At 48.4% G+C, this 25,223-nt stretch overlaps 5 protein-coding genes and 1 non-coding gene across 6 annotated transcripts; 4 read left to right on the top strand and 2 right to left on the bottom strand.

Moving 5' to 3' along the window:
• Positions 1–385: 385 nt before the first annotated feature.
• Positions 386–3,000, top strand: F4807DRAFT_406287 (cytochrome P450). The gene is made up of 7 exons (XM_047996279.1): positions 386–944; positions 999–1,552; positions 1,603–1,873; positions 1,931–2,213; positions 2,275–2,509; positions 2,564–2,741; positions 2,854–3,000. The coding sequence occupies exons 1-6, from the start codon at positions 873–875 to the stop codon at positions 2,718–2,720; spliced, it is 1,572 nt and encodes a 523-aa protein (XP_047859713.1). The 5' UTR covers positions 386–872; the 3' UTR covers positions 2,721–2,741; positions 2,854–3,000.
• Positions 3,001–4,168: 1,168 nt separating this feature from the next.
• F4807DRAFT_406273 (uncharacterized protein) lies at positions 4,169–6,370 on the top strand. Its single transcript, XM_047996278.1, has 3 exons — positions 4,169–4,601; positions 4,765–5,100; positions 5,277–6,370. The coding sequence occupies exons 1-3, from the start codon at positions 4,508–4,510 to the stop codon at positions 5,813–5,815; spliced, it is 969 nt and encodes a 322-aa protein (XP_047859712.1). The 5' UTR covers positions 4,169–4,507; the 3' UTR covers positions 5,816–6,370.
• A 2,191-nt stretch (positions 6,371–8,561) lies between these two features.
• F4807DRAFT_25224 (P-loop containing nucleoside triphosphate hydrolase protein) lies at positions 8,562–10,737 on the top strand. Its single transcript, XM_047994385.1, has 3 exons — positions 8,562–9,301; positions 9,355–10,496; positions 10,551–10,737. The coding sequence occupies exons 1-3, from the start codon at positions 8,678–8,680 to the stop codon at positions 10,675–10,677; spliced, it is 1,893 nt and encodes a 630-aa protein (XP_047859711.1). The 5' UTR covers positions 8,562–8,677; the 3' UTR covers positions 10,678–10,737.
• Positions 10,738–11,297: 560 nt separating this feature from the next.
• Positions 11,298–11,411, top strand: F4807DRAFT_t6. Its single transcript has one exon. It is a non-coding gene; the product is annotated as a tRNA-Arg (tRNA).
• Positions 11,412–12,233: 822 nt separating this feature from the next.
• F4807DRAFT_25172 (SNF2 family N-terminal domain-containing protein) lies at positions 12,234–19,558 on the bottom strand. The gene is made up of 3 exons (XM_047994383.1): positions 17,894–19,558; positions 17,063–17,359; positions 12,234–16,926 (listed from the first exon to the last, which is right to left on the bottom strand). Exons 1-3 carry the CDS (start codon positions 18,929–18,931, stop codon positions 12,418–12,420), a joined length of 5,844 nt encoding a protein of 1,947 aa, XP_047859710.1. The 5' UTR covers positions 18,932–19,558; the 3' UTR covers positions 12,234–12,417.
• A 2,318-nt stretch (positions 19,559–21,876) lies between these two features.
• Positions 21,877–24,290, bottom strand: F4807DRAFT_466453 (uncharacterized protein; the record flags this gene model as incomplete). Its single annotated transcript, XM_048002387.1, has 3 exons — positions 21,877–23,721; positions 23,781–24,200; positions 24,253–24,290. 3 exons carry the CDS (start codon positions 24,288–24,290, stop codon positions 22,077–22,079), a joined length of 2,103 nt encoding a protein of 700 aa, XP_047859709.1. The 3' UTR covers positions 21,877–22,076.
• Positions 24,291–25,223: the final 933 nt, after the last annotated feature.

Here is a 25,223-nt window from a genome sequence, read left to right as displayed (position 1 = left end):
GATGCCAAAGCTAAGCTCGGTGCGGTGATTACCGAAACACTTCAGTCCCCTAGCTGCAATCTAAGTGCCGAGGAAAGACGAAGCCAAAGACGGCTCACGTGGTAAAATATTATAATTCGCGGCTAGCAATTGTAGGATTTATATACGCAGAAAGTGCCAGACAATACGCAGGCATAACCATTCCGTTGATTCGAAGATTTATGTTGTTCGAAGTATCGCCATCTGGGCTTGATAAGATGTCGTGTACCTAGCAATCGTAGCAGTCTGGGATCAATATCCGAATACCTGGTTCGCCCCATGGGGAGATGGGCCCGCCAAGCGATCCAAAGGCGGGGTATAAATATAATCGATTACTTCGAGTTGTTCAGCTTTCAGCCTCTATAAGACGATGCTCCAACCTTAGCGACTCTTGACTAACTCTTCGATGAGACGAGACGTGTTTGGGATAGAGAAGATTCAAAGTTGACAAAACGGTCTACAATTCCTCTGATTCCGAATGAGTAAACCACCACAGCATTTGCATCTTTGCTGATTAAGCACAAGAAGTGTCCGGTGTCTAATAACACGCTCCTATCAGATCCTTCAGATTACTAACCGAATAAAGACCGCGTTAGTGAGTTAGTAGTACCCATCACCATACGTGCACTACTCCGCAAAACACATCGGCATCGATTTTGGGGGAGATATCCACATGGATTTCCCCGACAAGATCGGCAGTTTGAATAGGATAGTAGACAAGAGGAATACCAGTTCCACATGACCCTATTTCTGCGAGGGGTGTCCCCGTAGCTGATTAATTTGCATTTTCTGTTTCGGAATTTCCGTACCTACTCTGCTGAATTTGTGGCCTGTTAGCTGGATTAGACGACAAGATGTTTGCCGAACTTCTTGCTAGCATAGGCTTTGCTGTAGCACTCTCATACTTCAGTTTAATATTTCCGAGGGTAAGTATATTAAAGAAAATCTACCTAGTGTATTATCTAACGCGCTTGGAATAGTTACGACAAGAGTGGAAACTATATGCGCATCGTTCAAAACTTCCGCCAGGCCCTAAGGTCATAAAGTCTGGTCTTCGAAAGCCGTGGCTATGGTTTCGAGAGTTGAATAAGGAATATGGGGACGTGGTGTACCTTCAGATGGGACCGACACCAACAGTCATATTGGGCTCCGCCCAAGCGGCATGGGATCTGCTTGAGAAACGAGGTGCCAAGTATTCATCCAGGCCGCGTTTCATTATGGGGGGTGAGCTCCTATCCGGGGGGATGCGAGGACTCATGTCGCCATATGGGGCTTTTTGGAGACGTTGGCGAAAACTGCTGCATAGCGGGTTTATGCAACGTCAAAGCGAAACTTATAGGCCGATCCAGAGTTTAGAATCTAAGGTCCTCTTGAATGATTTACTCAGGACCCCCGAAAGATTCCGAAAGCACCTTGAACGTTATGCGGCTTCGGTTATCGTCACTGTCACATACGGACGGAGAGTTGAAGACGTGGATACCGATATTGTGGTACAACGGAACGGCGAATCGATGGATCGCCTCACTCAAGTCAAGTAAGGAATCTATCCACGATTGCATGCTATGCTGACTTAGTACTTTGTAGTATCCCTGGGAAGTACGCAGTCGAGCGCTATCCGGCACTGAAATATGTACCCAGCATTTTTGCACCATGGAAAGCCCAGGTGCTTAAACAGCGGCAAAAAGACATTCAACTGTACACTGAACTCATGGACGAGGTAAAGGAGAGAATGGCCAAGGGAGCTTTGCCTACCTGCTTTGCCAAGCACCTGTTAGAGGAACAGGAGAGTCTAGGAATGCCCGATCTCGAGGTCGCTTATGCCGCTGGATCCCCTTTCGGCGCAGGAGTAGAGACAGTGAGTTCCTATATTCATTTGAAATATCAGGGGATATCCTATTAAGTTAATGTGTAGTCGGCAGGTACACTTGCTAGTTTCCTATTGGCATGTGTTAAATTTGGCCCGCAGTTCGTCCCCAAGGCGCAAAAGGAACTTGATAGGGTAATAGGAAGCGGGAGACTTCCCACTTTCGATGACATGCCTCAATTACCTTATGTCAAAGCAGTAGCTGCTGAGACGCTTCGTTGGAGACCGGTCGCTGTGCTAGGCGGCACGCCGCATGCAAGTACAGCCGACGATGTGTATAAGGGGATGTTCATTCCTAAAGGAAGCACTATTATCGCACCTCTGTGGAGTAGTAAGTGCGGGAAATTCTCTATTGCTGTTTGTCCCGCCAACAATAATAACCTCGCGCTTAGTTCACTTGAACGAATCGGATTTCCCAGATCCAGACAGATTCCAACCAGAGCGCTTCACAGGGAACCGTGAGTACCCTGGCACATTTGGTCACAGCGCGTTTGGCTGGGGAAGAAGGATTTGCCCTGGAATGCATCTCGGAACCGCGTCTGTCGAACTTAACATCGCACGTATACTTTGGGCTTTCGAGGTAGGGCCTGTCAAAGATGCGAATGGGAAGGATATCGACGTCGACATGTGAGTACCTATTTTCCTGTCGAGTTGGTAATGCCAAATATTAACGATACTCAGATTCGCTTTCTCGGATGGGTTCAATTCAAGCCCACTGCCATTCCCTTGCTCAATAAAACCACGATCTCCCGAACACGCGAAGGTGATTGAACAAGAGTTTCAAGATGCTCTAGTGTCGTTGAAGACGTATACCGCAATTGCCAACAAGGTCTCTTGAATTAGGCCCTCGATCTCCAGGTACCTAAGAAATATTCATTAGCCTAATTTGGGGATATGATTACAAATAGTTAAAAAACGCGTCTAGAATATAACATCTAATCATTACCCCTTTTAGATTCAATAAACCGCCTTACACTATAATGGACTTGAGGTTAAATGTCAACTCGGAAATTACATATCCTTAAGTCTACTTTTGTTTTGGAATCGTGACGGTCCTAAAGAATTCCCTTTATTCAATATTAATGGACATTTCCTTACCTTATGACGACCTGAGTCAAGCTAAAACTTTTCGAGATATGGTGCACCGACCATCCATGCCCTAAAGAGGCAGGCATGTGCGGGCGGATGCGTTTTGGTTCGGGCTGTGGAGATAAAGAGGGGATTTTAAAAAAAGAAAAGAGGAATAGATCCTAACTGCTGGGATTTTGAAAGGCTTGTTGGAAGACTCGGGAAGGATAGTCAGGATTTACTTGCGAGCACTCTATTTCAAGACTCTTACAACCCGTTTTCTTACTTGCACCTATCGATTTTAGAAATTTATAGCACCTACCAGATTCGTATTGGAACTAAACAGCAAGTCTAGGTACCTACCTAGGTACCTACCTACCTACCTCCGTATCCTCTTCGAAAAGTTGGTAGGACTTCGTTTGTAGCATAGGGCTGCCCCTGGATCGCATCATCTACCTAGATGCGAACAACAAATAATTTAGACGCAACCCAATCATATGACTGTGACTATATCTCAAGCACCTCGGCAATTTAGCATATGAACGGTTAGGTCTGGAAAGTTACCCAGTCTCTAGAGGTGAGTTGTCCTATCATGTAGTATACATAAATGCAACTTAAACGCTGATCAGGGTCTATTGGGGAGCGACGTACATACATAAATCGATGTTTAACCCTGGTAGAGCTGGTTGCACTTCTCGGTCCGCCCGATGCTAGGATCGCGTCAAGTCACGCACAAACGGCCCCCTCTAACTAGAATGAAGTCAGATTACTTAGTCATACCTATGTCTGTCGACGGGTAGTATAAGCGGGATATAAGATGTACAGAAGACGCTTTCCTTATGTTCTTGACTGCTGAGGGATGTTGACAACTTCATTTAAAACTTGAACTACTACCAAGGCTCGATGCATCGGAATCAACTGGCGATATGTGCCATAGTCTGAGGAAATAAATCGCGAGGAAGCGGAAGGCCCGCCGCTTGCCAAGATCGTCCCAAAAGAATAGGGCACCATTGAACCCTTGAAGTGACAAGGCCTATCCCAAGGTTATGTAGCATTCGGTTGTTCATCCATGCTCGATTGAAAGTCCAGCTTCGCCATATCAGGACTCAACGACAACTAGCGCTGACAAGGCATATAGCTCCCCGGCGAATCATATTTAAATGGAAGTTTTCTAGAAATTCTATAGCCTACCGATCTTACCTAATATAAGAGATCGGCAGCCCCCACCACGGCAACCCATGGGTCCTGGTCTGCTTGAATCTCAGCTTCAATTTCACCACCCCTGGAAGACGCCCTCAGATGTTTTGCTTTTCTTTCTCTCTTTCGACATCTACGCAGGCCACTCGATGCTATCTTGGATCGTCTGCTTCTCATTCCCATTGCTTGGATCGTCAAGTGAAATTTGGGATTCTTGGGAATACTGCATGACACCATCACGTCGACATAGTCAAGGGGCAAAACATCAGTGAACTGTATCCACCACCCCCAGTGATACGAGCCTCGACCATTGCTTGAGACACAACTCAGGGCTCTCAGGGTGGAAACCCCATATTCAACATGCTCTTCCCCACGATACTAGTCGTCGCCTGTGCTTCGCAGAGCATAGCACGGAGCATACCTCATCAAATATGGGCGCGGGGTTCAGCCGAAAGTAAGGAATTTCATTATTTTTCATCTCTAACAGCGACGGCAAGATTCTAGCTTCTCCACCTCTATTCTAGTCTCAAAAGCCTTCGCCACGATCTCGTTTTTCCATTCATATAACTTTAAGACTGTTACAGACTGAGCCAGCATTAACATAAAACGCATCGCAGATGTAATATTGACAGATTGCACCAACCCATCGAATTCGAGTGATAAATCATCAGAAGTGACATATTACACTGGCAACCCAGACGACACACCGGATGACATCTCAACCGTGACTACCGGACAGTACTGGGACTGGGCCAACAAGACGACAACAGGGTATTTCAGCGATACGGGTACCAAGTTTGTCGCTGTACTTAATCCGAAAGGCCAGGCGGGAGATTATGCGGGAACCGGAGACAACGGTTATGGGAATTTCACGTGTTGGCAGACGGACTCGATACTCGTGTATACCCATAACAACAGAGACTGCTACGTACAGTATGACTGCAACCACTCAGGTATGTTTATATTTTCTAGCTCAAAATCTCCCTTGCGTGCGTTTCACCCGCATTCGTTGTTATAAATGCAATAAGGCCTGGTAAATTAGAAAATTGGCCATTGGTGAGATTGACACGAAGGCCATGACTGTATGACGCCACTATGTCGGGAATATCGCTAATCTCACTACTATTAGGGACCCCTGCTACAATAACAGCAGCATCATCAAGCGCATCCGCCACTTCCGCGTCATCAGCGTCAGCATCGGCGGCCTCTTCAAGCAGCTCTCACTTGTCCGTAGGCGCGATAGTAGGTCTCAGCATCGGAGTCGCAGCCGGCGCAGTGATACTCGCCGGCTTAGCCGCTTTCTTCCTGTGGCGCCACTACCAGTCGAAGAAGACGACAGCCGCAGCCGCCGGCTCCTCGGAAAAGGGACCGGAGATCGTGGCACCGCCCGTACCGCCAAAGAGCCCTTCACCTGCGCATGCGAATGTGATATGGCAGGGGCCGGGGGTGAGGGAAATGGAAACGCCGACTGTATACCACGAGCTACATAACCAAGATTGCCCGACCGAGATCCACGGCGAGGCTCTCAGAGGGGAGTTGGACGGAACGCCTGGGGCGTCAGAGTTGCATAACCACGATTTGCCGCCCCGATACGATTACGAAGCTGCGCCGCCGCAGCCGGAGCCGGTGAACCCCGGGGCTTACGGAGCTTTCAAGGGTCCTATCTGATGATGTCGAATGTGAGATTGGGGACGAAACTAGTGTCTACGGAATGGTATCTCTGTTCAGCCACATCTGAAACTCGCCGCGGGTGATCGACGCCCGCATTGAAGCGATGGCACACCGGCCTAATACGAGTCTCGAGACTCACTAAGCTCAACCGCGAATAGGAGCTCGCCATCGACCAAGGCTTAATGGTGTTAAAAATTGCGGGAGGACAATAGAGGATATTGCCACGAAGCAAATCTTGAGTGGAAGCGCTCTAGATCTCCGTATTGGCAAAGCTTAGTTGGTTCTATCGAAGGATAATTATAATTAAGTATGACGGATGTGCGGAAATGTACGAAACTCTAGGTCAGCGATTGGCCACGATTGAAAGCCGTGTTTGGATACATTAGGTTCATGGAATTTTCGCGATTCAAATGAGTCGGTGATAGTGATGATCACTACGGGATATGAATTTGACGAGAAGTAGTATTAGGTAGGACATCTCATGGTCTCCTTCCATTACTAAGGCAGAACGCCCTCTATAGTTCTTCAATGCAACTAAGTCTACTCTCTCAGCAGCATTGCCGTGGTTGTGTGATCTCCCTTGCTTGTGGTTAGACACGAATTGATAAGGATAGATTGAAGGCCAGTCAGTCATGGCGCATCTCGCGTATCAGTCAGCTTCATTGCTGGGCTTGGTCAACGCTCAGAAGGAGTGGTCGAATTTCTAGTGATTTGCTCGCCTAACAAGATGTACCTAAAGACATGACCAATACAATGGGTAACGGTTGGTACGGTGGTTCTTTACAATTGATGCCGTTACCATAGCTCCAGCTTCTCTAGTGAGCTCCGCCTCAGGGGTTGATTCCCTTGACGGTCAATCACTACCTTTTTAATCAGTTAAGTCCTCTTTCTAAGAATTTCCTAATACATATCCATGAAATGTGATTAGTGGTATGGTTCATAGGTAGGTATAAGGTGTATGTGTCAAAATTACCCATCCCTTTTATCCCACTGAAGTGTGGTAGTGCGAATCTCTTCACCTCCAAAGAGCAATATAAAATAGTAAGGATTTTAGGAATATAGATTTTTATGAATCGAACTTCAGTCGCAAAACCCGTGGCCTTCATGGTCACAAGAGCAAGATAACATATAGCAGGCGACTAACGCCCTTGTGGATTAAGCAGGGACACTCCAAGACTAGTCTACAGGGTCCGGATACATCACCAATTTCACATGAATTATAAGCAAATGTTCCAGGGACGTCCATGCCTTCATAGAAGAGATTAAAAGCCAGTAACGGGTGGAATTATATGTGAGAATTTTTATGGAAACTTGTAGACACTGGGTGCCTAGGGAGGGTCCTCAACTACGGAGTGAGAAGGCCACCAAAGGACTGAAGTCAAGATTCAGCGTTAGAGTAGCAAAATAGGTATAAGAAGACAGGAAATTCTCGCATATAGACCCTATGTAATTTACGTACTCGTTGTGCTTAGGCTAGTCTACCAAGAGCCCACAAGGCAGGTCATTCGGGTAGAGATCCTGGGCAGCTCCAAGACCATCCAAACAGAGCACTTTAACGAAAGCTGTTAAATACCTACATAGATAATGACATTACGCAGAAAATAGTTACAACCAAAGACAGATATAATTCTCTTCGCGATAGAAGTCTTTAGATAATGTAGCTTACGGTATGAGTGGTGCTAAGTGTCAGGAACTATCAATAGGGGTAATTTTGGAGCTCTCCCCCGAGGAATCGCAAATGATATATACAAAAGCTTTCACCAAGCTTAATTGTCTTAGAATGAACCATGTGTTCATGTTCACATAGTTGTACGTTCAATAACAGCCACTATAGCGAATCTACTTCTTCCATTTTCGTTCTGTAATATACCTAACCGTAGTAACCTAAAGGCTCCTGCCCCCAACTTCTAAGAAGAGCACATAAATGAGGTTCTAATTAAATCTCTAAAAGGTCTAAGGAAGCCTAGGTACAAGCCTGGTGGGTTTTTGCCGAGGTTTAACTCCTCCGACCATTTTCAATGATTGTTTATTTGACTGTACGTCTCTTCGTTCCTAATGCAGTTGTCCAACTCGCAGTAAAGTAGATACATAGGTGATATTAGATTAGCTGAAGATACTCTAGGCAATAATAATAAGTGAATAGAGCTCTCTATAATTGTCAGGGCAGAAATTGAGTTTGACCGATCGTTTATGGCTATCATGTTAGGTTTACGAATAGCGACAGTGACGTCAGTAATTACACTGTTCACCTACTGTGTAGGACGAAAGCGGTGAGTTGAGGACCCGCCCCCACCTGCCATTTTTCCAAGCTTTGATAGGGCAAGAAACACGCTTATAGTTGCCTAGTTGCCTCAGGCAACAATTCATTGGCCCACAACGATTATTATCGGAAAGATTTTACTTGTGAAAGGGACGAAAATTTCGAGACCCCACTGACAAAGCCCCACCAAGCCACGGCCCAAGGAAAATTGGGACCTCAGGAACTTTTATCGCCCCCCGCGCAGTTTTCCTCCCACCGTCATCAATCCCCTAACATTCAACAATCCAAAAAAAGTTCGCGGAGGATAATTGAACTTTTTTTCCTTTCCTGTTTCCGCAATATATCGAGTCGTGAGAAACAATAGCATTTCTCCATTTTCTCGATAACTCTCCACTCATTCGTCCCGATTATACGGTCACATTCACTTGTGATCGTGATTAAAGTCGACAACTCGCGGTCGCTATCAGCCATAACGTAGCCTAAGCGGGGTAGATTTCTTCAGTTTCCTCCTATTCGATCATTTCGATCACCGCCGTCCGCCATCTCCTTTTTATTCCCTCGGTCGGTAATAGACAAAATAAGAGTTAAAAAGCATCAAGATGGTTTCTGCATCCAAGGAAAAGCGTCTCGCCAAGAAGGCCGCTGAGGGCAAGGGCGAGAAGAAGACCCTCGTCTCTCGTTCTAAGGCTGGCTCTAAGACCGCATCCAAGAACGCAAGCGCTGCCGGTTCCGTCGCCGGCGATGACACCCCTCCCGATCTCGACGATGTCCCAGCAACCGATGACAGGAAGATGGAAAAGGCTAAGGCCATGTCAAACCAGATGGATAAGGATGGATTATCTGACCGCATCACCACCGGTGTCCTCTCATCCGTACCCACCAGCAGGGACGTCAAGATTATCAGTGCCAGTTTAACCTTCCACGGTCGTGTGCTCCTTAACGAAACGGACCTCGAACTCTCATTCGGACGCCGATACGGATTGCTTGGTGAAAACGGTTGCGGTAAGAGTACCTTGCTTAAGGCTATTGCTGCGCGAGAGTACCCAATCCCGGATCATGTCGATATCTACCTCCTGAATGAAGGTGCCCCACCTTCTGATCTTGGTGCTCTCGAGTGGGTTCTCAAGGAGGCTGAGAAAGAGATGGACCGTCTCGACAGATTAGCAGAACAGCTTCTCGAGGACGAGGGCCCTGACAGCCCCGTACTGATGGATGTCTATGAGGTATATACACTCCTTATTCTGCCTTACTGAATTGTACTGACAATACCCAATAGCACATGGACAAGATGGATCCTTCGACTTTCGCCACCCGAGCTTCCCTTATCCTGACTGGTCTCGGCTTCAACAAGATCACCATCAACAAGAAAACCAAGGATATGTCTGGTGGTTGGCGTATGCGTGTCGCCCTTGCCAAGGCGCTATTCGTTAAGCCGACCTTGCTACTTCTTGACGACCCGACTGCTCACTTGGATCTCGAAGCCTGTGTGTGGCTAGAAGAGTACATGAAGAAGTGGGAGCGAACACTCATCTTGGTTTCTCACTCGCAGGATTTCCTTAACGGCGTGTGTACCAACATGATCGACATGCGAAAGCAGCAGCTCATGTACTATGGTGGTAACTTTGACTCTTACAACAAGACTCGCAAGGAACAGGAGGTCAACCAGATGACCGCCTACAAGAAGCAACAGGAAGAAATCAAGCACATCAAGGAGTTCATTGCCAGTGCTGGTACTTACGCCAACTTGGTGCGACAGGCCAAGTCCCGACAGAAGATTCTCGACAAGATGATTGCGGACGGACTCATCGAGGAGGTCAAGGAGGAGAGGGAATTCAAGTTCCGCTTCACTGATGTTGAAAAGCTTCCCCCTCCGGTTCTGTCCTTCGACGACGTCACCTTCTCGTACTCGGGCGAGGCTAAGGATGATCTGTACCGCAACATTGATCTCGGTTTTGATATGGATTCTCGAACGGCCCTAGTCGGTCCCAATGGTGTCGGCAAGAGTACCCTATTACGTCTGATGACTGGAAAGCTTTCCCCGACTTCAGGCTCTGTTCGTCGCCACACACATCTCAAGCTCGGCATGTATTCTCAGCACAGCGCCGAGCAGCTCGACTTGACCAAGAGCGCTTTGGATTTCGTTCGTGACAAGTACCGCGACAAGTCACAGGACTACCAATACTGGCGACAGTGCCTTGGCAGATACGGAGTATCTGGTCCTGTACAGACCGCTATTATGGGCACTCTATCCGAAGGCCAAAAGAGTCGAATTGTGTTCGCCCTGCTTGCCATCGATTCACCCAACATGCTTCTCCTCGACGAGCCTACAAACGGTTTGGATATTCCCACCATCGACGCCTTGGCAGATGCCATCGACAACTTCACCGGTGGTGTGATTGTGGTTTCGCACGACTTCAGGTAAGAATAACCTTATAGTAGAAAATTTATAAGTTGACACTGACATTGTGATAGATTGCTCGACAAGATTGCCAAGCAAATTCTTGTGTGCGAGAACCGAACCATTAAGCCATGGGAGGGCACGATAGGAGAATACAAGAACTATCTTCGCAAGAAGATGTTGGCTTCCGGCGCAGTCTAAGATACCCCTCCACCTTTTGCAATCGGTCTAGAGGGTTATGCGAACGGCGTTGTTCGCAGCAGTACTATATAATAGTACGACTTCAGGAATCCACACATGCATGGTCACGGCTCGGGGGTCTATAGAATGGACATCGGAGGCATGGAGCCGTAGCCCTTGGATTTGAAAAGCTTATGATTTTTAAGCCTCGCTTTGCACACTGCGAAAACTGGCATCGGCATATGCCGGGGTTTCGCGAACTGGAATAGACTTGTTAGATGAACCGAGAAAAATGATCCACATTGACTATGAATGGAATATGATTTTGCTGTCCGGTGATGCCTCAGACTCCTACGTGATAACATCTACTGCTACTATCAAGGGGTCCAGCACCGACAGAATTCCCTAACCCCTACCAGAGCACATCGAAAACTCCATGTGGACCTTCTTAACTTGAACTAGACTTTCCGTCCCATCCTTCCTATTACCAAACACCAACCTCTAGTGTGCAATCTCTCCCACCCACATAACCCACATCAGACGCGCAAACTTTTCTCAAATTTACTGAATGACTGTCCCGCAGTCTCATAACAGGAAATTAGCCATCTGTTCTTTCATCAAGTTTCGCAGCACACGATAAGGGCCGCTTGGCCCAATGGTTAAGGCGTCTGACTACGATTGAGCGTGTGCATATCACGCGCTTGCTTAATATCTAGGTAATCAGGAGATTCTGGGTTCGACTCCCAGGGTGGCCTCTTCATGCTTCTTTTTTTGTTTGCTGGTTGATCATACGTCTACGTAGGAGGTGCGTAGTAGTTTATATAGGGATATTTCGTGAAGGTGTCTCTTGGTGGCTTACCTTACGGTGTGAAAGAGAAAGCCGGAGAGGAAAGGTGCTGCGAGATTTCTAAGACGGGCTTTGGCATTTTGGGTAGGCGGTCAATTCGAGACATGATAAAACATGGGTGGAGTTAGTCCCGGAAGTCAGTATATGTAGCGAGTCAAACCAACCCAGAGAATGGAACCCGAAGTTGGAAGCCGACCAGCCAAGGAATATATCATCAAATGCCTATCACGACTTAAGGGCCAAAGGGTTAAGACTTCCAATATCATTTACTCAGCCTAACAGGGCAGTCATTGGCTAGATAAGGAAACAGAAGCAGACAAGTCACATTCCACGGCAGTTGGGAGGAATAAGCACGCATCTAACAACGCCCAACACGAGCACGCGCACACACACACGCATAGGTTTCAGTACTTTTTAATCATTACTACCAGCCAAACAGCTCAAACGCCACATTGGGCATGCATGCAATTGATCGACTTTGACTCCATGAGGTTCCGTCCCCTCTATCGTAATCCTACAACGATAACAAACGGGGGGGACTTTTAGTCCATGATCCACGATCCACGGGAAAATTTTGACGTTTAGTTGCGAAAAAAGGCAATTCCGGTATTCTGCAAAGTCTAGCCACCTAGTGCGACAGTTTTGGTTCAACTCCCCTTTCCTTCCACACCACACCACATACTATTCCTCTCTCGTGTTCTCTCCCCCCCTTCGCGAAGATAGAAAAGACGATTAACTAGAGCTCTATGATGATTGTGTTTGTCCCGCCAAGAGCCCATCTCTGCACACATGTAATCGATACCATTATAACGCCGTGATCCTCTGGTTTTGTACAAGGTTCTCGACTTCTGTTGCGAGAAGTAGTATTCGAGACCTGATGATATTTAAGTGACAAGTAAACCCTTCGTAATAGGTTAACCGTCCATCTCTCCATCGGCGATGGCAAGTCGCTGCTTCGTGGTCTTGGCTTTCTTACTGCCGCTCTTACGCTTCTTAGCAGCCTTTGCGTCTCCAGCTTCAACGGGAGTAGCAGTACCAGAAGGTTTGTTACCATCATCAAAGTGGCCCTCACCTATGAAAGTATAGTTAGTATGTTGATCTAGATGACAGCGATATAACTCGTATGGTGACTTACCCTCATGATACATTTCATCCAAACTGACTGCCTCCCGCTTTCTCTTATTGCCGCCTCGCTTCTTGGTTTGCTTGTCAAGCTCGCCGCTCTCGAGAAGCTCCTTCTCTCGTCGCTCGATGAGCTCGGCTTGCTCATCGTCAGCGAGCCACATGGCAATATCGCGGTTGCGGTTTTCGGGCGGACGACGACCGCTGAAGTCGACACCACGTGCGCCACCTCCTTGAATAACAACTCGTTGTACTTCCTCTTTCTGCATCGCGCGCTTGCGAATGCGTTCTTCGATAGTGCCGCGCGTGATAAGACGGTAGACCGTAACTTGCTTTGTTTGACCGAGACGATGCGCACGATCCATAGCTTGCGAGTCGATGGTAGGGTTCCAATCGCTATCGTAGAAGATAACTGTATCGGCAGATGTAAGGTTGATACCAAGACCACCAGCGCGGGTCGAAAGCAGGAAGACGAAGATGTCAGGTCGGGTCTGGAAATCGTGAACAGTGTCACGACGATCCTCTAGCTTCGTAGAACCATCAAGTCGACAATACTTGTAGTTGCGGTAGGTAAGATATTCCTCCATGAGGTCTATCATCCTCGTCATCTGGAAGTACAGTAGAACACGGTGACCTTCCTCCTTCAGCTTGAATAATAGCTGGTCGAGTTTAGCGAGTTTACCGCTGTCGGTGACGAAACGACGCATGCTAGGAACGGTAATATTTGTAAATCGTCGCTTTTCGCCGTCTGGCTGGGGAAGCATCGCTGGTGGCGGGTAGCGCTCGACCGGGACGTTCTGTAGCACGAGGGCCTTCTCTTCCGGAGCATTAGGTCCATACAAGGCCTTGCGCATTCGGACGTTGAACAGCGTGTCTTCACGCTCGGCGAAAGGAGCTCTAGTGCCCTCGCATGAAACTTCGACAGGCGGAGCAGTAGCACCAGGCAGAGCCGCTTGTTCAAGTCGGCCCAGACCAGATTCCCGCCATGTTGTCCGAGAAATGTTCATGAGATTGCCAAGCACACCTTCGCTCGTGACTTCGGCTAGGGGCTTGCGATCCGAACGCGCCGCAATTCGGAATAACGCGTGGGCGGGAGTATAGTTCTCCTCGTCGGGTTCATCGTACATCACATTCATCCGACCAAGCCGGTTCGGTTTCTTGACAAGGTCCACGGCCCGAGTGAACACATCCTGATGGCTAGCCTTATAGACCTCCTCGGGGCTAGCATCGGCGAATCGGAGGAAGGAGAACGCATCGCTGCCAGACGTGCTTTCACGCACATTTTCCGGTGTCCAGATGTTCATAAGATGGTTCAGGTACTTATTTTTAAAGCCAGCCTTCTCATTATCCTTCCCAGCCTTATGCAATCGACCACCTTCGGTCCAAACGAGGCGGGGCAAGTGATAATCAATAAGACTTCGGGTCGAATATCCAACGGCAACATTGTTTCCCTCGCGGACAAAGGAGGCAGTTTCGGCGAAGTAACCCGCAAAGAACGGACTCGTCGTGTCTGCGCGTTCAAATAAGTCAGGGTGATTGCACACCTTTCGGAACTGCATAACAAGGTTCATGAGCGTGCCCGAATCCTGATCATCTCCAAGGGTAGCCTTCTCAATCAGATCCATGATACTGATCTGGTTTCGGAGGTTCCTGTAGTAAGCGCGCTGTCTGTAGGTAAGCTCGCAGAAAACGTCCTGTTCAATCTTGTCACCAAGCTCCTTCTGCACGTGCTTCTTCACACGACGCAACATGAACGGTTTGAGGATCAAATGGAGCCGCCTAAGCTGATCCTCGTTAAGGGTCGTGTTACTCTGGGCGTGAGACTCAATGTCCTTCGAGAACCACTCGCTGAATTCGTCGTGCGAGTCGAAAAGTGAAGGCATGATGAAGTGAAGAAGGGCCCAGAGTTCCTGCATGTTATTTTGAATAGGGGTACCGGTGAGAAGCAGTCGGTTACGACAGTGGAAGCCAAGTAGGCATTTCCAACGCGAACTTTGGGAGCTCTTGATAGCTTGCGCTTCATCAAGGATCATGTACTGCCAACGCATCTTAGCGAAGTAAGCAACGTCGGAGACGACGAGCTGGTAGGATGTGACTAAGACGTGGAAAGGCGCATCCTTTCGGTAAGTGTTGTGCTTGCGATCCCAGAATTTGCGCAGCACCTTTCGGTCGCCAGCGGTACCCCAGTACGGGAGGACCTTGAATTCGGGGACGAATTTCGCAATTTCCTGTTGCCAGTTGTGTAGAGTGGAAGCCGGGGCGACTACTAGGTAAGGACCCCAGATATCGTGCACTTCGGCAAGGTAGGCCATAACAGAGATAGACTGGACCGTCTTGCCGAGACCCATTTCGTCGGCTAGGATACCGTTGATGCCCTGTTCGTAAAGGTTTGCAAGCCAGTTTAGACCCTTCAACTGGTATTCCTTGAGCTGGCAGTTCAGTAACTTCGGTTGCTCAACTGTCACATCACCAAGACCGGTCGGGTTCTGGAAGTTCATCTCGCCATCTTCATCCATATCATTATCGGTCTTGTTGAAGCTTCGTGCCTTCTGTTGGGCTTCCGCAATAGCATTCTGGGCATTCGCCATCGCAGCTTGTCTCAAAGTTTCCTCATCTTCGGCATCGAAGTTCAGCTGACTGAAGTCAGTAACTTTGCCGGCAGGGGCATCCGATGATTCGTTGATATCGACGTCACTCGGTTTAGACACGGCGTGAGCAGCATCCGGTGCGATATCCGGGTTATCCGTGCTTCGCTCGACCTCGTCCGTCTTTATCTTCTTGCCGATGAAGTGAGAGTACAGTTCGGTTTGCGAGATCAAGAAGTTGAGCTTCCTCTTCTGGCGTGCAGCCTCGCGATCAGCTTCCTCCTTGCGGGCATTTTCAAGCTCTTGTCGCTCGGCCGCTTTGCGTAAATCGCGTTCTTCACGTTCGTTGCGCTTCCAGAATCCCATCATGTCGCGCATGCAACGCTTAGCACGGGCTTGGAGATCCTTCGTACCCTTGTTGGTACGAAGTTGCCATCGTTTAGCTTCTTTCGAGGCCAGGATAGCAGTCTTCTTAAGGTTGGAAGCCTTCGTGGCATAGGAATCGCTAGCCAGTTTGAATGTCTTCGGAACATCCTTGCGGGCGAGGTCACGCCAGATCTGGTCATAAATCTGGTTGTAACCCTTAGACTGGAACTTCAGCTCGAGAGGATTGAGAGGTGGCTCTTCAACAGATTTCTCCTTCTCCTTGGGTTCCTTTGTAGGAGTGTCCTTAGCTTCCTTATCCTTCTCCTTGGGTTCTTTGGTAGTAGATTTGCTCAACTTGATGCGAATCTTAGTCTCTTCTTTGGAAGGCAATTCCTCGCCAGCATCCAAGGCGGCTTGAGCGGCAATGGCCGAATCCTTCTCAGCTTGTTTCTGCTCCTTGGATTTCTTCGGTCGATTACCGCTACGGCCCTTACCCTTAGACTTGGAACCGGTCTCCAAGTCGTTAGCCTGGAAGGTCGACATAGTACCACCCTCCAGGTTCAGTTCAAGAGGTGCCAGGTTTCGAGCGGGTCCCTTAATACCCTTCTGCAAGATCAGCTTCGTCTGCTGCGCCTTCTTGTTGGCACGCTCCGCGTCACGCAGGTACTTCGCTCGCTCGGCATCATCCTCTGCAGCGAGGGCCTTAGCCAAGGCGGCTTCCTTCTGCTCGATAGTAACTTGCATGGACTTTTCCCTGCGACGCTTGCGTTGCATGTCCTTCTTGCGCTCCTTCTCGGCGAATATTTCGCGTTCTCGTACTTCTTGTAGAGCGTCATCGTAATGTACTTGGTCGTATCGACGCTTACCATAACTGGCATGTTCACGTAACTTGCCAGACAGGCTGGCGGCCAAGTCCCCTCGTCGGGCAACTTGGTCTTCGGACTCTTCTTCTTCTAGCTCCAATCTACGCTTCTTCATGCGTCCGTGATAAAATTCTTCCTCAACTTCCAGTTCTGACAGATCGACGTTATCCATATCGGCATCTAACTGGTCGATAAGGCCCTGAATCTTCTTTTCCTTATCCGCAGGTAGGGTCTTGGGCTTGACCTGGCCATTAGCCTGTCTCTTGGGAGCTCTTGTAGGTGTGTCCTTAGCATGGTTCGCGGAAGATCGACGCGACTCTTTCTTAGAGGCTGCCGCCGACTCTTTGAGGATCGATTCGCGTCCCTTGCTCTTACGAGCGGGCTTCTCTTTAGGCTCAGCCATGATTGGTGCCCTCGGTTTTGGAAGGGGTTCGGCACTGGATAGAATGTTGGAGAAGGACATTAATTCCGCTGCACGGCTCGGAGTCTGGTAGGGAAGAAGTCAGCAATCAATATCATCACGATAATCATGATCATAATAATCATCAATAAATAATCAATGGGTAGATTTGGGGTAGAAGATAGTCCATATTGTGAATAAAAGCATAGCAGTAAACACGTACATTTGATGATGATGTCGGCTCTGGATTTAATATTGAAGGTAGAGAAGGTGCTGGTGTAGGAGTGTGGCGGTTGGTAGAAGAAATGGGATCCAGTGCAGCACGGTTGTGACGCGAGGGGGGAGATGCCAAATTAAGGGCTTTGTTAGAAGGGCTGGTCGGTCGGCCGTCGTTTTTAGGGTGAGAGTGCGAATGCGGGCTTCGTGGATATTTTGAATTTACTGGAGAAGGTGATCCGTAACCATTATAATATTGGTTGGATTCCGACTTGGTTTGAGGGAAATCATACGGGTCAGATCGCTGATGGAAGAACGCAAAGGTTAGTCGAGTAGGAATAGGAATTTAGTGATGAGGGAGAAAATAGAAGTAGGTAAGAGTAAAAAAAGAGTGATGGTTTTTTTTTTTTTGCTCAGATTATAAAATTGTCGTAATCACAATCATAAAAAAAGATTAAAATTGATGATGGTCATGTCCTTGTCCATAGGTGAACACCGACCAAAGAAGAAGAGAGACGAGTGTTCCCGCACTGCCACTAAGCAAACTTGGGCATTGGGTTATTTGGATATTTTGGTGGAATGTGTTGAAAATGTAAAGTTCAAAGGTCGCCAACAAATATGAAATTATTGGTTTTTTTTACTCTTTTCTTTTGAAGGTTATCACCACTAGTGACGTCCATCAACACCATTCCATGTAAGATGCTTAATAACTAATAGTCATCCATGGATGTTGCTCGTTTCGTCGCGTTTTGCTCGTGTCGAGGTTTGCGATGCGATAGATGTGCGACAGATGAATCTTGACAATGTTCGAATCGATTGAATAAACTTAAAAGCTTACCTGCTTGGACCAGTTGTCCGATCCTCTTCGCTCCTTGGTGGTATCAGTAAGCGGATCATAGAAACTCCCGGACGTCTTCTCTCTGCTATGCTGGTGGTAATCGGGTGGCGAGAGATGACCCGAGGTTTTGGGAGGCTGTAGAGGCGATGCACTCGCACCGTTCGCCGGCGACATGGCGGACGACGACGCCATGATCGAACTCAAAGCTCCTGGCGGAGGAGCCAGAGGCGGTAGGGAAGATGAGGGATTCCCCAGTATGGCGGACGGCGACGATGACGATGTTAATTGATGATGCGACGCGTTACTAAAGGGGTGCGCGAGAGATGTAGTAGTAATAGGTGGTGGTCGCGTCGCGGGTATCGTTGGTGGTGATGCAGGCGTCGTGATGGATGAGACGGAGAAGTTGTGTTTTGGCGTTGGTGATGGAGAATGGAGGAATAAGGGAGAATTAGTGGTTGTGGTGAGTTTGGTGGTTTGGGTTGTGGCGGCGGGCTGACGAAAATCTAACGATTGCGTCGTGGCCGTAGCCGTGACTGTCGGAGATGTGCTATTCCTAGTATTATTTCTGTTGCTTGCGCCAATGCTTGCACCGTCTGCACCCTTACCACCAGAGTGCCCATTGTGGGTGTGGGTGTGGCCGTGAGCAGCGTGATTTGCGCTTGCACGGGTCCCAGAGACTCCAGCAGCTCCAGCTTCAGTTCCAGCTACTGCGTGGCTAATAATACTCGAATTGGAATTAGTATTGGCGTCAAGGTTCGGACGGTCCAAGTGGTTCGGGTTCATGTTCAGGCTCGTTTTGCCGTTGGCGTTGGAATTGGAGAAACGTGGTCCCAGCGTATCCGTAAACGACATCCCTATCCCCATCCCCATATTATTGATTCTTGACTCTGATCCTGATCTTGACCCTGACCCTGACTCTCTAGATCCAGACGATTGCAATGTAGGAGCCACACCACCAGCACCACCATTCGTACCGTCGTCGCCTCGATTATCGTCCGCACGGTGAAGGACTGTCGCATGAAACCCGTTCGACGCCATATTTGCTTTTCTTCTTCTATTTTACCCTCTTCGATTTTTCCTTTTCCTTTTTTTTCCTCCTCCAACCCTCAACTCAACTCTCACTTACAAACGCGATTCCTTCTATGAGGAATCGAGGGGTGTGGCTGTTCTCAATTTTGTCTTATGTTCCTAACTCATCGTAACTAACAAGTGCGACGTTGACAGGGATGAGAGAAGCTGTCGACTTCTTGGGTTGCGATATACTAGGATGAGAAGGGAGTTTGCTCAACAGAAGAATAAAGTGAATATGTTGTTGCCTGACTAGTAGCCGTCAAAGATATGGTTTTCTTTAGTGACGACCTGCAACTAAGGAAGATTCGCGCGTGGTTCTGTTATTAGCACATACAGAACCCGGGGAGGGTCGTGACGTGAATGGCCGATAATTTAGGTAAAGTCTAAGGTAAGGTAAATGATAGGCCGGTAGGTATTTGTCTACGGTATTCCTTTGTCGCAAAGGGTATGCGCATCGGCGAGGAGATGGCTTTGAGTAGATGTGAGCTTCAACAAGGATACATCCACGGCTAGAAGTTAACTCTGGAGTGGTTCAGGCCGATCGGGGCGAAACTCTAGTCTAAATCATGGTTGGCGATACATGCGATACATGGGAGGACAGAGATCGTGATGGTTGGCGGATATAGGACTAGGCTGCTTAAATGCGACGATACTGTCCGATGCGCGAAAACTATACCGGGTGTGATGCTAGAAACCCCCGAACAAATATGGGAAGGAAATAGAAAAAAGGGAAGAAAAAAAGAAGGGGGGAAGGAAACCGGGTGTGAATAAACAACAACAAAAGTGAAAGGAGCAGTAGGCAGGAAAATATGAGAAGAGAGTGTGTGGGAAGAGAAGAGAAGACTGGAAGACTGGAAGGGTGCAGGTGGACTTGAGGTGAGGGTTAGCCGATTGTGATGATGACTTCTTTAACGGTATTGCATCGTAAGTATCGTATGTACCTACATATTGGGTTCGTACCCTGGTCCCAGGTATACCAGTGGGCGTACATACATTTCTTCATTTCTTACAGTTTAAGGCTAGGTGTTCGTCCAATGAGAATCCACGATGCTAACTGTGGACATCGCACCTCCCTTTTCAATGGCTTTGGCATCGCATTGAAAATGGGGACAGTTGATTAGCCCATTTTCGTTACTTCCAATATACTGCAAGAACCAAGAACATTGGGAGCAGGAGCAACTGGAGCATTGGGAATCTGCAAGGCAAGTGCAAGCTCAAGCTGATGGGATCTGCAACCTGCTGGACCCAGACCCATTCTTGCCCGTGTGGTGCCTTCCATATCCACGGTCTACAAATGTCTGCTTGTCCTCCTGATGTTGTCACTAGTAGTTGTCACTGCCACTTCTACATACTTCCGCCTGCCTCTCCACCTTTCCACTTTCGCCCCCCGTCGCGCTCTCACGACGGGAACAGAAAGCGGTTGTGGTGGATCTGGGCTACCGCCAAGAGAAGTTATTCCGTGACAAGTGACGATCGATTCAGACGGGGCACCTGAGTAGACCGGGGACGACAAACCAGGCCTAGACCTATTTTGGACCAACCAATCTATCCACTCACAGAGCTCCCATACAAAATCCGAGAGGGAGATAAATCCTCCACATAATGTCGAGCTCGAGAAATCCTTGTCTTCCCGCTTATCCAATTATAAACCCCTGTTCAGTTTCGTCTCCGCACTACCCACTAGCCGTATTGTAACTTTGAGAACGTTCCCGAAAAGGTAAGCGTCGCCAAGGCTGAAAGGTACGATGTATGCACTTTGTAAAAAGAAATAACAGTACTGTATGTAATACGCAAGTTGGTTTAATAAAAGAATAAGGAACAGAGATAAAGAAATTGAGGTGGGCAGGGTGGGGTAAAGAAGTGAGAAGAATAGGGATTGTAAGAACTGTAATAATAATATGAGAGCTGAATCGGTGTCTTACTTCTCGTGTGCCCGAGTGAAGAAAGGCGAGGAGGTGTGGATTTTGAATGAATGTTTCGAGTCGCAGAACAAATCATCAGTTTCAGAAATAAGAAATCGATAAGGCATCGGGCAATGGAAGCCACGAATTTCCGGTGCAGCCGCAATCGACAATCGAAGCTAGGTACATCAATACATGCGTGCGTGGTAAGCGTGGTAGCGCGATAAGAGCCTTAACCATATTGGGTTAAATGCGGGTCACATGCCAGGGGCGTTTCTGGGCGATTCGACTCCAACGAAGATTTCCAGTCCCTCCCAATCCCAACAACAACCCAAGACACGAAACAAGCTGATGCGAAATCCTCTTCGAATGTGAGATTTTGCTTAGGAAATATTTGGGTCACCGTTTCATCCACTACTGCACCTCCGTGATATAATTATGCCAAACATAACGGGTCAAATTGGTCGGATCTGGCTGGCACTTACGTTCCCGAGGTCTTTATAGCGAATTCGGATTATTTTCATAACTCGCATCCATTTCACGGGATATTTCGGTTGGTGTTGGGTTGGTGTCTGTCTTCAGCCGAATTAGAATCGAAAAATATTCGGTGTCTCCAACTCCATTTCGCAGGCGAAGGATGAGATTCATTATTCTTATGTAACCTCCTGCCTATCCCGCTCGAGGGAAAAAACCGATCCGAGCGTGGCGAACAAACAAGCCATCACCGTTCGTCGCCTATCGGACTCTCCAACGGCTATCATAGCCGGAGTAATAAGAAAAACACGCAGTTTATGGCTGACCACGCCAGCCATGTGCAAAGCCCAAATTTACACTAGGCAACCATTCACATATCCATGCGACTGTTTTGCAGAAGCACATGCCCGAAGAACTAGTCAAATAGGTAATAATCATGAAAGCCAATAGATTTCGTAGCACAAAACGTTATCTTAAGACTCATATCTATCGAATCCCTTTTCCACCATCGCGATTTGGACGCGTTCGTGTATCTCCACCGAAGAAAAAAGGAAAGGAAATAGTTCAAGGTAAACGGAATGAATGAGCGACAAGAAGCGAAGTATACATCCAACCCCCCTCCCTTTTGTACGACCCTCCTTTCCTTCCCTCTTTCCGCGATTACCTAGTCTACGTGCCGAAGGGAGTTCATGTCATTTCATCCTCTTGCTACCTAGGTAGGGAGGTAAGTAAGATGACTAGACCATTCTCCAGCTCCGGCGCAGACGCTCCACGCCCTTACCCTTACCCTCGCCCTCATCCGTTCGACGATGCATCTTGCGACCACCACCCCACCACGTCCAGTCGGCGCTGTGGTCGTCGTCATACTTACCCCTAAAGTGCTCGGCACCCTCATGATGATGCTCGCCAGGGCCGAACTTCTCCGGCTTGTCGGTAGGATACGCCGTGCTGGAAGTGCTGGTGAGCTGCGGGTAAGTAGCCAGCGTCGTCGGGACCGAGGACGAGGCGGCGCTTGTCGGGACCCCGATTGTTGGCTCGATCGTGTAGCAGATGGACGAGCCGCCGTAGCCTCCGGCTACACATGTCGTCGCCGCAGACGATGATGATGACGACGATTTAGACGAAGTTGACCCGGTCGCGGCGTCGGAGCCGCCTGTGTTGTAAGTGGAGGCGGAGGCGGAGGCGGGAGTCGACGTCGGGGGCGATGGCGTCAGGGTGCTGGTGCTTGCGAAGGTGGGAACAGTGGGGTATGTCTCAGAGCTGGAAACCGAAGACGAGCTGCTGGTTCCGCTCGTGTAGGTCGAAGTGCTGGCTCCCGGAGGCGGCAGCGTCGGGTACCCGCCCGCTGAAGAGGATGTAGTGCTGCCGGTCGCGGCCTCCGTGCCTCCGGTGGAGATGACAAATGGCCCGCTGACGGTTATGATGGACGTGCTGGTGAAGTGGTTTGACCAGGTGATGGGGGTTAGGCTTGGCTGGTAGGTGCTGGTCGAGCCGGTGCTGCTGCTAATGATGGTGGCGCTGGTGCTAATGTTGGTGCTGTGAGTCGAAGTCGACGATGGCGTAGGCGCGGGCACGCTTTCGCAGCCGTAGTTGTAGCCACCTGGCGGGTAAGAGCAACTCGCGGAAGCGGAAGCACTGGACGATGGTGTAGATAACGTGCTATAGGTAGCTGTCCAAATTGTAGAGACCGTAGGAGTGCTGCTAGATGATGTTCCCGAGGAGCTCTGGGAATGCGTGCTTGAGGTGCTTGTGCTACCCCCGAGGCTAGATGGTGAGTAGGTGCCGATGCTAAGCGTGCTTGAAGAAGAGCCGGTTGCCGGAGAAGTTCCGGAGCTGCCAAGACTCGAAGGGATAGAAGCCGTTGCCGTGGAGGTCAGAGTAGAGGCACCATGCGTAGATGAAGAGACTGATCCGTAGCTAGAGCTCATGGTACTGTATTGAATAGTTGCGGAAGTCGGCGAAGTACTTGATACGTCTATAGTGATGGTGGTGCTCCATGCGGGGAGCGTCTCTGTTGCAGAAGTGCTGTGCGAGCTGCTACGTGTGGAGACGGTTGAACTAGGTTGGCTCGATGAAGACGGCGAGGCGGAGTAGGTATTCGACCAAGTCCAAGTGCTAGCAGTAGAGTTCGAATGAATAGTCGATGAGCTAGTACTGGGTAAACTTGAGATGGAATAGCCCTGGCTCGAAGTAGCCGTCCCATATGCATCTGTAGCGGAGCTGACGTATGTTGAGCTGCTTGGCGTGCTCTTTGGAGTAGAGATGGTGACGGTGGAAGTGCTAGTAAACGAAGGGATTGACAAAGTACTAGATTGGGGCGGATGAGTAGAAGTGAAATTGTATCCAGTAGATGAACTAGTTCCAGTCGAAGACTCGTCGGTGCTGTTCATGTTAGTATAAATTTGATTTTGGGGATGTTTACATATGGATCCATTGCTTACCACGTGCTGCTGGAGATTCCCAACGGAGTGTCCACGGTCGATGTTGTGACTGCCCCAGTGCTGGATGAAGTAGTATACGTGGATACAGGGATAGTCGAAGTGTGTGTCAAAGTATGGGCAACACTTGATTCTGTTAAGGTCTCGCTGACAGTGATAGTGGAACTTGACGTCAGATACACGATAGTATCAGTTTCACTCGAGGATGTGAGAGAAGAATAAGTTGAAGCAGAGGATACAGAAGCAGGCGTAGACGACGTTCCCAGTGTGGAAGTTGAGTAACCAGGTATCGTCGTCGATTGCCCAATAGGGCAACCAGAATATACTGTCACTGTGGATGCGCAACTATCACCACAAACAGTTACGGTAGCCGTCACTGTTTGCGTTTCGGGCTGTTGAGCAAGGCCGTTAACCAGGCGAGAGCTAATCCTATTAGCATGTAATAATTGTACTCGAAGTTACTTAAGTGCCATACCTTAGGCCTACAAAGGCCAAGCTTGTAGGAGAACGCATTATGAGTGCCTGTAGATGTTAAAGAGGTAAAGCGAGTGTATATGCCTCTAGTAGGCAAAAGTTGTCAAGAACAGGAAGTTAATAGAAGTAGGTATAGACCGTTCCCGTCCCCTCTTTTTATACATATGCTATCATGACAAACTACCAGAGAGCTCCAGGCGTATCATGACAGCTTGAACTATACAAGCACAAGAAAGGATGTGTGGGTCTATAGGTATCCGTATACAAATGACGACCTTAGACTCATGCGGCATCCCGACGGAATTGGGAGTATTATTGGCATAACCATCTAGATTTGTAGATGATTTCCAGTTGGGAAAAGAGGGTAGCTATTAGCCGTAGTAGTACAAAAGTCAACGATCTAGGTAAAGTCATCGTGATTCTAAGACAGCAACTTCCAAACACCATGATCGTGATGTCGTTCTCATCGAATTATTGGTTGATTCTCAACAACCCTGTGTCTCATACGCACGTTTCCTGTAGCAGAGACAAGGTTATCGTTGTCCTCCAAGTCGGATAAGGATTCCATTTGCAGTGTGCAACATAGCTCAGCCAGTGGTGAATATAACGGTTGATTACTTCTAACCTTGAAGCCGTCCAGGGGACTATACGGAATATTGCAATTAATACTAGCAAACCGAGAGCCCAGCCCCGATTGGTTAGCATGGAGGTAGTTTGCTTCAAATTGTCTAGATCCATCGTTTTTGGACCCTCCAATCCCATCAGCAAACGACCTCGCTTCCATTACCAAGGACTGAATCTTGTCCAACACAACGTAGAGTCGCATACTATCCCCCTAGCATATACCATTCATTGATACAGAAGTTGTAGCAAAGCAGAATGCAAAAATCCGCTGCGATACAAAACTTACGCAGGGTTACAATAGTTACTCGAAGTTCATCCTAACTAAAGGTGATCATAGGTAAAATCTTG

This window comes from Annulohypoxylon truncatum (genome assembly GCF_022578515.1).
Source record: "Annulohypoxylon truncatum strain CBS 140777 unplaced genomic scaffold F4807scaffold_1, whole genome shotgun sequence".
In the NCBI taxonomy this organism is placed as follows: domain Eukaryota; kingdom Fungi; phylum Ascomycota; class Sordariomycetes; order Xylariales; family Hypoxylaceae; genus Annulohypoxylon; species Annulohypoxylon truncatum.
Note: the sequence above shows the minus strand (reverse complement) of the source record. Positions and strands in the feature narration are given on the sequence as shown.